General features: G+C 38.1%; 1 protein-coding gene across 2 annotated transcripts in view; it reads right to left on the reverse strand.

Annotated features, from left to right (window-relative positions):
- Window positions 1-14,841, reverse strand: part of PTDSS1 (phosphatidylserine synthase 1) — a 71,387-nt gene that overhangs the window by 24,484 nt on the left and 32,062 nt on the right. For both annotated transcript variants that reach the window (XM_036742243.1, XM_036742244.1), the window contains exons 6-9: window positions 14,157-14,308; window positions 12,058-12,199; window positions 10,293-10,405; window positions 3,909-3,974 (exon numbers count right to left, since the gene is read on the reverse strand). In XM_036742243.1, coding sequence (XP_036598138.1) covers window positions 3,909-3,974; window positions 10,293-10,405; window positions 12,058-12,199; window positions 14,157-14,308 — 473 coding nt within the window. The remainder of the gene's footprint in view (window positions 1-3,908; window positions 3,975-10,292; window positions 10,406-12,057; window positions 12,200-14,156; window positions 14,309-14,841) is intronic.

Raw genomic sequence — 14,841 nt, forward strand, 5'->3', positions numbered from 1 at the left:
GAAGGAGGGGAGGTGGGAAGAGATGCTGGTGTTATTTTAAAATAATTTTCCAGTAAGAAGGCACAAGCTTCTTGAAGAACTTTCTACTACAACACTACTGATTGATATCAGTCTTACTACTTCCCTATAAAGTAGCCTTGACGTTTTTTGGCTGTCTAAATGAAGTAAAAGCTTTGTTAAAGCACCTTCCCATATCTCCTTTGCCTTAAATGTCGAAAAGGCTCAATCTAGTGGAAAATACTAAAGTATTATAACTCTATAGCTGTGTGGATCCTGGAGTGAATTTTTAATTGAGAATGGGAAACAGATGTATGAAGATATTTAAAACAGCGGTGAAGATGAGGTCAAGGGAAGGGAGGCCACTGTCAGGTGTCACTCGGATCTAAAACAAGTTAGCAAGTAGGCTTTTGGAATTATTCCTTTCTATTGAACAAAATGATTCCTGATATGGGGATATTTTCCTTTGTTTAGTAGATCACCGATTTAAGTCAGAAAGTGGAATTTCCCTTTCTAGCTCAGGCACTCAACAAAGGGAACCTAATCCATCATTCCCTCTTAAGCAGCTTTTGCTTCAGGGAAGGAAATCAGCTTATGGTGAGAATTTGTAAAACAAAACAAAAATAAAAAACCCCCCAAAAGTATAAAAGTGATTCTTTGTTTCTGAGGGACTTGGCTGCCAGAATTTTGACACAGACTTGCTGAAAGAATAAAAAAAGAATCTAGATGTATGCAATCTAACTTGGACATCAGAGCACTGACCTTCAGAACTGGCTAGTATCTCAGAATTTGAAACAGTACATGGCATTTTTATCACTAAAGTTTTTTCTTTTCTTTTCAGAGAAAGGGGTAATTATGATGTCTGAAGGTGAGAGGAGTTACTTCTTCTTTAGGGCACAGTGCCTTTTACTGAACGCTCTGGCTGGACAATACACTATAGCTTTCTATGCTTGGAAATGTTTTGTTTTTTTTTTTAAATCACCATCACTGAAAATTAAGATCTTAGGAGACACTAGCACCTCCTGGGAAGAAAATTCCAAGGACTGGGGATGACCCTATTTCCACTGGATTAAACAAACTTATTTACAACATTCAATGTTTTGCAGGAAATGGGGAATCTGGAAAGCCTGATTTGCCGTTGCTGATCTATATATACAAATGTGTGTGTATGTATGCATGTATATATGTATATATACATGTATACAAATACACACACATATTTTAAAAGGGAGCACCCTAATAAATGAGAATAACAAAGAATATGCTTCTCAAATCTCCAATCTAAATAGATTGGCACCCAGCAATTTGAGGCTAATTGAGGGTGCCAAGCACTGCACCATCATCAGGCTTAGGGGAGGATTCTGATTCAGAGGCATTCAGTTATAATCCCATAGATTTTAGTTTCATCCCCACTGGGTCCTCAGTCAAGCACAAACACTGAATTTCTGAATCTGAGGTTATTTTTATACTGAAAGGTATAACATGACAACTCATAAAACTTTGTCAAGATGGTCTAAAACCAGTTCACATGCCTATAGTGAATGAATAATTTAAAGCTTGGTGAATTCTGTTTCACAATAATAGGAAGAGTTAACAAAGAAGGATCAAAACCCTCTGTCTGAATGCTGAGCTCCTCCAAGTTGGTAGTATAGTGTCCTGGTAGTAACTTTTGGGACATCTATTAAAAACTCAAGGTTAGAAGGATTGTGAGGCTCTACTTTCATGGTGTGCACTGATACTAAAAAACCAAGATTTTGCCCTTCTACCCCAAGGAAAGTTAGTGACCTCCTTAAGCTTGCCTTAGGACTACTGCCTGTGTTAAGGTCTGACAAGCATATGGCCCCCAAATCCTCACCTAAAGCTGTCCCTGAAATGGGTCCTGAATGGTATGCCCAAGTGTGACACCAGAAGCAAAATCCCTGGTGGCTTGGTTCTGACCATATTAGGTAAGAGTAAAAAAGGCAGGACCTTTCCAGAATGCTCATGATGATGATGCCTTTGGTTACCTTGAAAGAGTTAGTCACTCCTGCCCACTAGAATTCTTCACTTTGATATTCAGAGCACTAGGCAAGAATCACATTGAATCAACACTTGCCACAGGCCTTCCTGATGCTTTGTTTTCATTAAAAAGTCAGATTCCCCTAGATTGTACCAACTCTAAGTCAGCCTCTGGCATAGCTTTGGCTCTCAGAGGCCACAGAACCCTTGATTTGGAGAAGAGAAGATGACCTTAGGGCTTGGGTTGGGCAGCTTGCTTCAGGTACCCAGGACCATAATTGGAGTAACCAAAGGAAAGGGATCAGACAGTGAGATCTGCTGAGGCCCCTAGTTTCTGCTCCTTAGCCAAGCCCTGCTCAGGCTCTCAGGTATACTTCAGAATTCCTACTTTCTGCATAGCCCTAAGTGTGTGGTTCCCTCCCATTTTCTGGGTGGTTACATATTCCTTAGTGGCCATCAATATCAACCAAAACCTTTTCTGGGGTTTGATGAGTGCTGGCATCACATCTTAATTTGGCATTGGGCTTATCCTATAATACCAGTTCTGCTTACCAAAGTGATCCAGTAGGCACTGGCCTTCCATGCCTAGGCTTCTTACCCACCCAAAAGTTTTAGAATAGTTTGAGATTATGTCATTCCCAAGGCCTTTAATTATTTACTTTACTAGACAGACCAACATGGGGATGGGAGTAAGGACAGACGCAGAGAAAAGATGTAGGTAGAAGATCTCTGGCTCTGCCAGAGGGTGCCTGGCCTCATGATTCAGAATGTGACCTACCATAGACGCAAAAGGTTGACAAACAGAGAAAGACTCATTATAGATGATCTATGATGTATCTTAAACCCAGATTTTGGAAACTATCAACATTACATTGTGAAGCATATTCAACAAAAACTAGAAAGAAACACTTGGTTTCCTGAAAGTTCTTCGAAGAACTTATACAAGATAATTTGAAGAAACTGCTTCTATTGTCTGCTCTTACTGTGGCTACAAAGAGCTTACTGCTCTTTTGATGCTACAGAAGATCTATAGATGTGGGGACTCATTTGACTAGTGAGACTGATATTTTGTTCCTATGGAGATAGAATTAAAATTCACTGCAATAATTCTAAATCTTTTCAATTTTCTGTTTAATTTCTCAGAAGGTTTTAATTCTATTGTGTTCTTCTTGAAATGATCAATAGATATTAGGATCTAAATGTTTACTCACTATTAATATGAAAAACAAGTTACACCCTAGCAAGAAAGTCTTAAACAAAGGGAAAAAATGTTTGAATAAGTGGGTGCCAACATATTTCATAGAATGGCAAAAGTAGACCAAAAGGGATCTCAGGGACTCATTGAATCCAATTCTGCTATATTAAAGATGAGAGAACTGAAAAGCCCGGGGAGGTTAATCGTCTTGCCTAGGGGTCATATAGGCAGCAAGGAAATTGTTTCTGTTTGCTACGAAGAGGAGTAAAATTATATCTTAGCATGTGTCAATCAATTGTGTCAAGGGGTTAATTCTTGCTGACAGGAAGGAAACAAAGAACGTATGGAGGCCCATCATGGATCCTGGAAAATTCAACTTATTCTAAAGGGCAATCTGATTTTTACTTCATTTTTTAAAAGAAACTACCTACCAGTTTTTACCTGGAATGTACCTACCAGTTCTACAGTTGTTAAAAGGTTTATTAAAAGGTCCTTCTATGTCAACCAATCAGAACTATTTAAAGAAACCACAAAAGAGATGCCTGAAAAACTATGTTCCCTCCAAAAGAGTTAATTGACTTTCAAAGGGAAATACAATTTCCCGCTGAGTAAAGATATGTTCCAAAACGTCAGGCAGTAACCAAAAGACTTTATAGAAGCACTAAAAAATCCTCATTATTTTAATTTTATAAGACTCTGGAGAAAGTAGAGTACTTACCCAAATACCCAGCACTGTGTTCCCACTCGTTTGCACTGTGTGTCAGTGAGGTAAGCATAGTACTGTCTGAAAGAAACAAATGAGGTCTGAAATTACTGAAGGTTTCTTGAAGCAGAGGGTAAAGGGAGCATTGTATAATTATATGTTTGATAAAGCAAATATATTAAAAAGCCATGTGTTTTCAAAGTTCTCCCCAAGCCCTCCCTTCTTATGATCTTCTTCTATTAGTGCAGAGGGGCACCATCATCCTTCCCAGTCACCTAGGCTCACAACTTAGACCTCATCCACCGAGGCTCATAATTCCTCTCTCCCACTCCCTCATATACAAACTGCTGCCAAGGTCTGTCAATTTTACTTTCTCAATGTCTCTCATAGGTGCCTCCCTCTCTCCTCCAATACTGCCACCACCCTGATGGAGGCCCAACACCTCATGCTTGGAGACTTGCAATAATATGCTAATTGGTCTGCCAGGCACAAGTCTTGCCCATTCCAATCCATCCTCCACTCGACTGCCAAAGCGATCTTTCTAAAGTTCAAGTCTGTCTGATTATGTCATCTCCCTATTCAATAGACTCCAATTGTTCCCTTTCACATCCAGACTCAAACACGTCAGTCAAAGTCCCTAGTAACCTGACCCCATCACACCATTCCACTCTTCTCACACTTTACTTTCCAGAGTGAACTGTGACATGGGTCTTATTTCCAAACTCCAGGCATTTTCACTGGTTGCTCCCATCCTTGGAATTCTCTCCTTCATCTCTGTCTCTTGGCTTCCCCAGAAAAGTCCATCTTTTACAAGAAGCTTTTACTCATTCTCCTTAATGAGAGTTCCTTTTTCTCTGTTGAATATACCCGATTTCCCCTGCCTATAACTTGTTTGTGCAGACTTATTTATGTGTTTCCTCCAACAGACTATAAGCTCCTTGAGGGCAGGGATTGTCTTTTACCTTTCTTTTCATCCCCAGCACTTAGCAAAAAGTCTGACACACACAGTACCTGCTTAAAAATGCTTTTGGATTTGACTTGCCTGGCCAATTTTCTAAGCCCACACTCTCTGTGGAACTCTGCCTAAGAGATGGGTGTGATGGACAAGAGCACAAACGCCAACACTGAAGTCTCTATTTGGCTGTGCGAAACAAACATCCTTGGGCTCCAGCAATAAAAGCTCCCTCAGATGGCAACTTCAGTCTCTCTTCGAGATTATTTCTAAGATTAGAGCTGAACTAGAGAGCAATTCTCTCAAGACTTTCTAGGACTGGCTTTGCAGTTTGAAAATGGAAGCTCCTAGAGCAACCAGAAGGAGACCACAGGAGCATTTCATTGTCTTTAGATGTCAAGGCGTCTGAATCATTATTCGCCAAAGTTCAATCTTTAGTCATGACTTGGAGAAAAAGGCCTAGGAAGCCTAACTTTCCCTGGATTTAATTTATTCTCTCTAAAATGTTATTTAATGAACAAAGTCTTTATTAAATTACAAATTTTCATTATTTGATTGTATTTGCTAATTAGTCTTCATTATCCATCTAATTGTACCTCATACTATACTAAGAATGCTCAAACATTCAACACTATTTTTCATGAAAACATAATAAAATTAGAAGAAGAGAGTCAGAGCTTCCTAGATTGATCTTGGGGCCTACGATTTTATTTTCTTTTAAGTACTGGCCTATATATGCTAATTTGCATGACTAAACTAATTAAAGTACAATTATAATAACCTAACTAAATTCCCAAAGACTGAACCAATCACCAAACTGCCTTAGGCAGCATATAATGCAGAATAAGAGGCTGATTTTGAAATAACTGAGAGAATAGCATGAAATTCCTTGTTCTGATTAGGCACACATTTTGATGAGCCCTTCTGAAAAACTGCATTCATATGGTTTTAGTTTCTGGTTTTGTTCTGAATTTTTTTTAACAGTATGAAAATTCCCAACAATTTAATTGATATGAACATTAACCCTGGGATTTTAATGGATTTAACATATATATATGCGCCAATAAAAATATATACCAACATAAATATATACTTATACCAATATACCAATATATGCCAATAAAAATGTGTGAGATATACCAACAAAAAATGTGTGAGATAAAAATTAATGCTAAAAGAGCCTTGGGGAAATGTGGCAAACTAAATCAGATAAAAACCTAAAAGCTAAAATTTATGAAAAATTCACAATTCTCAACAATGTCCATGGGAAAATGATCAAAGGCTTTGAAAAGACAATTTACAAAAGAAGATATACAAACTGAAAAACATTTACTCTTTCCAAACCATCAAAAATACGCAAATGAACAATCTTGAGTCCCTCACCAAATTGGCAAAAATAAACAAAAATAAAAAAAAATTCAATGCAGGCAGGAATGTGGAAGAATACTGTTTACTCATTCAATGCTGGTGGCAGTAAAAATTGGTGGGCTCCTTTTGGAAAGCAACATGGAATTATAGAACGAGAATTATAAAAATGGTCAGACCATTTAATCCCGTAAGCCCATTGTTGGGAATATACCTAAAGAGTGCTACAGAATTATCTGTGTGAAAATATTAGCGAGGCTGCACTCCAGACTTTCTCTACTACGTCCCAGAAACTTTCTCATCCTGGACGCTCACTCCAGACTAGGCACTCATATACTGTACGTTCTGCCCCATGGCCTCTTCTTCTGATTGGATGGTTCATCCTAGAATCTCCATTTAAGGAGGGCTCCAGGCCAGCCATGTCTAATTTCTTTCCAAGTTTCACACTGGACTTTTTGTATCATGTGCCTGCTGAGGACTTTAATCTGTGCTTCCCTCTCCAACCCTCATTTCAGTGTCCTTTTATGTGCTGTCTTATCCCCAGCAGAGCCCAAGGTCCTTAAGAGGAGGGACTGCCTTTGCCTGTATTTGTATTCCCAGAGTTCAGCACAGTGCCTGGAGCATAGTAAATGATTATTATTTTGACAGAACAAACTGGAATATTATAATTTAAGAACAACAAGTATAAGGACCATAAAATAGAATGACCATAAAATAGAGGATGTGATCAGGGTGTTGATTTGTTTTGCATAACTATACATATTTATTGCAAGAGAAGGCTTCTTTCTGAAGAGTAGAGGAGAAATTATAAGTTATTGGGTAGTGGTAATATGCCTAAAAAGAGCATCAATAGGTTGTTTAAGGCAAAGAAAAAAGGGTAGGAGGGACAAGTAGTTCAATTCTGTTATTTTTTCTTAAAAAAAAAAAACAACAACAACTGAACTTCAGTCCACTATTTCTTACATAATCCTCTTTCTTGTAAGTTTTTTATATTGAAATGTTTTTGCTTTTTGATGATTGTTAAGTTCACCATGAAAAAAGATGTAAATTTTCTGAAGGAAAAGTAATAAAAACAGAATTAAAAAAGTGCCATCTGCACTGACTTCAATTATATAAAGAAAAGGACATAACCTGAATCCATCAGTCAATGGAGAAAGAGATTAGAAAGGTACAAAGAGGGAGGATGTGTCAGGTGGTCATGGTTATTTGTATGCTGAAATTCAATTTAAACATAGTTTTATATGTGCTTAATAAATTTTGTAATATTTAAAATTAATTTCATAATGAGCTACTCTAAACAATTTTTGTTTTCCATTTTAGTAAGGACTATCAATTCAACAAGGACAGTTGAATTTTCCTAATTTCATTAAAAAAAAGTTTTTTTCTTATGTCAGCTTATAGTTAATATAAAACAGAAAAAAACGTTTCAGAGGTCCACTGGCATATCTCTTGTACTTGTCTATTATCCTAGAAGCACAAGAGACAAGTATGAGGTTAAGCCTATTTTGCCAGTCTGTCTTAAGAAAAGTACTTTGTAAACCATAAACTGCTATAGAAATAACAGTTATCACAACAGAGGCAATTTGAGGGAAATTTAAAAACTAGAAGTCAAAAAAACTTTTTTTAAAAATTTGGAATAGGATAATGACAATAGTAATAATTTCACATTTCTTTCTGGCCTGTTCTCAATCTTCATCCATCTTGATCTCTCCACAGCCTTTGACACTATTAATCACTTTCTTCTCCTTGATACTCTCTTCTTTCCAGGTTTTCCTGACACGTGTTCTATCCTCATTCTTTTCCTACCTGTTGGACCCTTCCCTCTCTGCCTCCTTTGTTGGATCACCATCATCCATATCACACCTGCTAACTGTGGGAGTCCCTAAGGCTCTGTCCTGGGCCCTCTTTCTCTTCTTCTCTCTATATGATCATTTGGTGATCTCATCAGCTCTCATTGCTTCAATTATCATCTTGTAATAGCAATTTAGATTTGAAGAGTTTTCCTACCCATTAATAGGCCATGTAACTTGCTTACATCGCAGAAAGCCTAAGTCACATGTGGTGGGAGGAGCTTACTTAGAGGAAAAGGAAGTTATATCACAGGAAATGCAGAGAAAGAGAGAGAACTGTTCTGGCTGTTAATGGCCGTCATGATAGTTAGAGCTGAGGTAAAGACAGTTGGTCTGTCATAGCTGAGTAGACTGTGATAGCTGTACTGTGAGTTTGTCTTTGGGAAGACCCCAGCAGGGGGGTCAGAGAAGTTTTGGGGCTCCATGTTGTGATATTATGTTTTAAGTTCCTTGCTGTTATGAAAGTGGGCTAACTGGTTGTGGGAGCTGAACATTTGGTTATGGGATATGGTTATCTGGTGTCTGAATAAATGTTTTACTTCTTCTACCTTCTATATGGAGAGTCCTCATACTTTGCGATACAGAACTACATAGGCATATTCATGATTATCACTGATGTTGTGTTTATTGCCTTACTGATACACATCTCTATGCCAATAATTCTCAAATCTACATATCTAGTTCTAATCTCTCCGCTCAACTCCAGAATTATATTTCCAATTGTCTATTAGACATCTTAAACTGGATGTCCCATTGACATTTTCAACTCAACATGTTCAAAACTGAACTCAGTATCTTTCTCCCTAAACTATCCTCTTTCTCTAACTTCCCTATTACTGTCAAGGGAACCATCATCTTCCCAGTCTCTCAGGCTAGAAAGCCAGGTGCTATCCTTTACACCTCACTTTCTCCTCATTTCCAATCAGTTGTAAAGTCCTGCCAATACTATTTTCATAACTTCTCTCCTCTGACACTACCACCACCCTGGTCTAGGCCTTCATCTCCTCATACTTGGACTACTGCAATAATTGTTGGTTGGTCTCTGTACTTCAAGTCTTTCTTCACTCCAATCCATCTTCCACACAGCCCTCAAAATGATCTGCCTAAAATGCAGGTCTGATTATATCAACAAAACCCTTCCCTTTCCCTCCTTCAATAAATGGTAGTGGCTCACTTCCAGGATCAAACACAAAATCCTTTGCTTAGCTTGTAAAGTTCTTCAAAACCTAGCCCCTTTTTAACTTTCCAGTCTTCTTAAACCTTGTTCCCTTCCATATACTCTGTGAGCCAATGACATGGGCCTCCTTGATGTTCCTTGAACACAACAATCCATTTCCCAACTCCAAGTATTTTCACTCCCTGCCCCCCCCCCAATGCCTAGAACACTTTGCCCTCTTTTCTGCCTCCTAGTTTCTCCGGTTTCCTTCAAGACTGAGATAAAGTTCCACCTTCTACAAGAAGTCTTTGCCACTCCTTCTTCCTCTTAGTGTCTTCACTCTGAGGTATCTCCAATTTATCCTGTCATATTTGCTTACATTTATGTTTTTAGCACACTGTAACCTCCATTAGACTATGAGCTCTTTGAAAGCAGTAAACTGGGTTTTTGCCCTTTGTTGTACCTCCAGTGTTTAGTATAGTGCCTGGCACATAGGAGGCCCTTAGTAAACATGAGGTGATTGACTGCCACACTCATAATTTCAGACCTGTAAATTCATCAATGTAGATGGAGTGTCATAGACATCTAAATTCTAGTTCTGCGCCTCTGATACATATTAGCTGTGTGACCATGGGCAAAACTCTAAACTTCTCAGTGCCCAAGGCAACTGAGACTAAATGCACACCAGCTGCAGATCTGTGCTATAACAAGGTCTCCACACCAGGGTTCTTCATTCTGATGATTACAGGTCTTCCAAAAGAATTAAAAAAAAAAGCAGGGGTACTACAGGATGATTTATAAGGGTGTTATGGGAAATACTTAAGAAACTAAGAAGAAACTTGAAAAGAAAGGTGTTTCAGTGTCCTGAGCTGAGATATCACAGTTCTGATTGTTTGTTCCCACCACGGGCCCCACCCTCTTCTTAAACTCATAGGCTCCCACAGGGCTAAAGTTTGAAGAGGAAAAACATTCCTTGAAATTCTGCATTATCCTTTTGAATGGTATTTATTGTGAAAACGCTTTATTCTCTCCTTCTGAATAAAAAGATATAAAAGGAACAAAAGGAGCAAAGTTACCTAACAGTAGGTGCAGTGATCCCACCAATGAAGAGAATTCTACACCAACTTAATGGATGGCTTGCATGAAACACAAAGATATGTTTCAAGAAGAAGGTATTCAATTCAGTTAGCTGAAAAAGGAGAAGGAAATAGTTAACAGTTTGACAGCAGGCTGCATTCACATTAATCTCTTCTAATATTGCCTGTGGGCATTTTCAGTAATGAATTTGAGGTAATTCTCCAAATGGAGATGCTTTACCTAAAAGAATCTGGGATCTTTATGGTGTTTTCAGAAAATACACTGATACCGCTATCACACAAAATAGGAATACATACATATGTGTATCTATATATACATATATATGTATAATGTATACATATATGCTGTTGTTTGTTCTTCATTCTTGAAGAGAACCATGACATCAAGAAGGTGATTCCACAAGATGCAAATGCACTGGATTTAATTGAAGCAGGGCTGTGCAAAGTCACCAGCCTTACTTTCTCCTTCAGAGCCATTTGAGTCCAGTGGCAAGATACAGATCAGGACAACTGGAGATGGCCTTGGATGCAGTGGGAAACCTTGGCCTTTTTAAGTTAAGGTCTTTGACAAGTCTCAGTTTGATGGAGGTAGTGCCCATTCCATTCAGTGATTAAGGCTAGGTAAGTTAATAAGGCAGAGAATGGCCTCTTCTACCTGGTCAAAAAAAAATCAGTGGAGAGACTGGCAGAATTTCTGGACAAACAGAAACAGTTGATATTTACATTCATTCTGAGCCGACCAGGGGCCAAACAATGACTTGGGCTGGGACCTATTGTTGGCCAGTCAAGGAGAGTCAAAGTTATGTATATATATATGTGTGTGTGTGTGTGTGTACACACATATATAAAAAAACACACAAAAGAGGATACACATACACACAAGCATGGAGGTCCATTATAATGCCTGAATACTCAAAAACAACTTTTTTTAGTAATACTTCTGGGGATGAAAGTTGGTCTTTCTGTGTTAGTCTTCAACTCTGGGAACTTTTCTCAGGGCACAGTGAAATTGGGAAAACAGGGATGTCTGATAAGGATTACCACACTAATTAAACTACAGTAAGAACTGAAAATTTGGTGCACACAAATCCTACTTTGTGCTCAAAAGTACTAAAGCCTTTGGGGATTTTGTAGGGGGACAAAAAGTCACATTATCACAGCAACACTCAAAAAATTACAATGCATTATTAATTACAGCTATCTGAATAAGTTCAATAATGTAATGATCTCTTGTTGGAACTTCTTCCTACTAAGAAGAGCACACAAAGAGATTCCAGATATCTTCATGCTCAGGAGTTTTAGCTTTCCCGTGGGGAAAACAGAGAATTATTAACTTGCTCACATGTCTGCAAAGTACTTATAATATCGATTGCTGAGATATTCATTTCAAAATCAAATACCCAATCATGTTGGCATTTTGGAAAATTCTACCCATCTGGTTCTTTGGTTTCTATAATTAAATAAAAAGTAATCTAATGCCTAACCTACTCTGTTATGGGCATTAGAACACTAGTTTCTTTTACAGGTAATTGTAATTTATTTCTAGTTTGTTAATTTAAAAACCTACATATAAGTCTTCGTGTGAAGTAAGCCCTCACTTGTGGTTTCATTTAACTGCACTATTTTCTAGATGACAGAGATAACATTCTATCTTCTAGCCAAATCTAGTTGATAGTAATCTTTACTTAGACAAACTTAAAACTTCATAAAGTTTTTTCATGACTGATACCCCTCCCCCAATTACCTGCCAAATGATCATGAAAAGGTATATTCCAGCTACTCTCTGAAATGAAGACTTGGGGTCAAACCACCGAACATATGTCCAACTAGCGGGAGTGAACTGCAACACAGCCCTTTTGATTTTCCCTGTGGTGGTATGAATGTCCCTGTAAGAAAAGAATGGCTGTAATACTCTAGCAAAGATCTCAAAGAGGTGGGATAGGGGAAAGAAGGATTTCCATTGACTGTTTAGCAACAAAGGATAAAGATAAGTGATATTTTTCCAAAGGATTTTTTTCTGATAACAAGAGTGTTTATTTACAGTGAAAATACATGTGAAAAAGACCGTTGAAGATTTCAGTGAAAATGAGATCAGAGTAAAGGTGAGCCCATAGAGGTGGTATTATTACAGAGTCAGAAAAAAAGGTCTTCATTTATTAGTAGCTTTCAAGAGAAACTGAGTTATTAAGGACAAAGTTCTAGAGTTATCAAAGATCATAGATGCCAGGAAATTTATTAATCTCAGGCACTGTTTTGCTTCCCAAGCGGATATGTACAGGGAAAAAAATTCTCTAGATCCCAAAGAAACCAAACTCCTCATTCTTTGACCTGAACTGCTTGGTTGACTGCAGGAGTTGATGAGACAGTCACCACCAGCTCGAAGGTAGGGAGTCACAAATCTTTTCCCTTTCTCAACCCAATCTTCCCTGCCAAGGGAAGGATGCTGATTCCCATACCCCCACCTCCATGGAAGGTAATACAGAGCCAAATCCTGCCCTGGGCTTTGGAATCACTATCATCTTGGTGGCAGGCTATCTGCCTGGTCACCACTTCTTAGATGGCTGGCGTATTGCCACTTGCATTGCTATTTCCCTTAATGTAACCCAACTTCAACCTGGCCTTTGCCCGACGTGCCATAAGCCCTTATTCATGCAATGTTTCCCCCAAACTACAATATGAGTTCATTGAGAGCAGGGAATGTTCTGATTTTTTGTCTGTGACACTTAATCAGTGTTTTTTCATTTGACAGTCCTGATGAGACCTAGTTGAAAGTTCTGTTGCATGGTTCGTAGACTTTGTCTCTAATTCAATTCCTTTGCAAATGTATATTCCTAGATATACAGGGACCAGGTGAAAGGTAGATAAGATTCATAAATGAACCGAAAAACCACCATCTCAAAACATGCAGAGCAGCTGAGTTGGCTACCAGTGAATCAAAGGGTTTAGAGGAAAGGATCTTAGAGATGACGTATTTCACATGAGGAAAAGAGAAGCATAAGCATAAAGGCATAAAATGAGGTGTGTGAGGACACATGGATGGGTAGTGAGGTGCAAGGCTGGGTTTCAAGCCTAGGCCTTTAGAGCCCCAAGCCAGCTCACTTCTCACAGCCCCAGGTTGCCAGCACTCTTCCTCTGGAGGCCTAAGGAGGGCTTTCTTCGAATGAGATTTCTCCTAGAAAGTGACCGAGAATTCCCAGTCCAAGACTATGTAAGGGAGAATAGATTATGAGGCAAGGCAAGTTTGTTATATTCTAAGAGATATATCATTTTATTTTAAAAGAAATAGTAGCCATTGTCAGAATTCATATGTGGTTTCTTTTTGAAACTGGCTTTTTTTTAAGTGCAAAATAATTACCTTGAGGCCTGCCCTTTCCTTCTATGACCTTATATTTGGCAGAGTAGAAAAACTTTTATAAATAATCCAGACTGAAATATATGTTTATTTGTAAAGCCAACTCTATTTTAGGGGTTGAGGAGGGGCTGATAATTTAGGCTTCTAGTTTCTTCCTTCCCATCTTTCATCTTCTGGCCATTTTAATTATAAGCTAATGAGTATTTGCATATTTTAATAAAGCAAAAACCTGAGGGGGTAGGGTGGTGAATAAAATTCAAATTCAAAATTCAATTCAAAACAATTGGTTACTAACTCTAGTAAGTTCTTCTAGTAACTTATACAAGCAATTCTAAGCCTCCATTTATACTTTCCCTTTTCCCTTATTACAGAAAACTGAGAATTACCTTCATGGGGCCAGTTCCTTCCTACTTACTGACAAAAGACTGGGTTATACCAATATACTCCCAATACACCATTAGAAGTTATGACTGAGTTGTAAAAAGACTTACTTGAAGCTGGCCCAGTGATAAGTCCTCATCTCTAAAAACCGGCAAACTACCATTCCCAACCAGATGCCACCTCCATTGCACAACAAGATGTCCAAAATGACTTGATCCCACCAGCACTCAGCAAAATTAGGCAGAAGATGCATGAAGAAAAGCTACAGAATATAGGAAAAAGATGATGGGTGGGGAAAAAAAATAGGGTAAAATACAGAAAGACCTTTTTCTTCTACACAGAGCTGTATTTAAGGAAAAAGCCAATGAAATCTAAACTTTTTTTATTTTCTCTCCTCTTTTGTGTACAAAAAAGGCCTACTCTTTTCTTGTTCCAAAGTGTCTTAGTACATAGTAAGTGTTCAAAAAAAAATATCTGTTGAACTGAACTCCAGAAATGTCTGATGGTTTATAAAAATGTTAGCAAGATATGTTTTTTCTACTTTAATAATGGCCTTTGAATTCAGTAATGGCTCCTCTTGAGAATATATTGCCAGCTCTGCTGTAGAGTGACTGGATGGCATGAGTATACAGGGACAAGAAGAAAATTTTTAGAATTGACACAAAGGCTATGACATAATCACATAATTTAGCAACTCAACAATTGGAATTAATATTTATAGGTACAGGCTAGAGGAATGTTGTGGCTTTAGGCAAAATCATGAAGAACTAAAGAGTGAAGTCATTGTGGATAAAA

The sequence above is a fragment of the Trichosurus vulpecula genome, chromosome 1 (genome assembly GCF_011100635.1).
Source record: "Trichosurus vulpecula isolate mTriVul1 chromosome 1, mTriVul1.pri, whole genome shotgun sequence".
Classification (NCBI taxonomy): Eukaryota; Metazoa; Chordata; class Mammalia; order Diprotodontia; family Phalangeridae; genus Trichosurus; species Trichosurus vulpecula.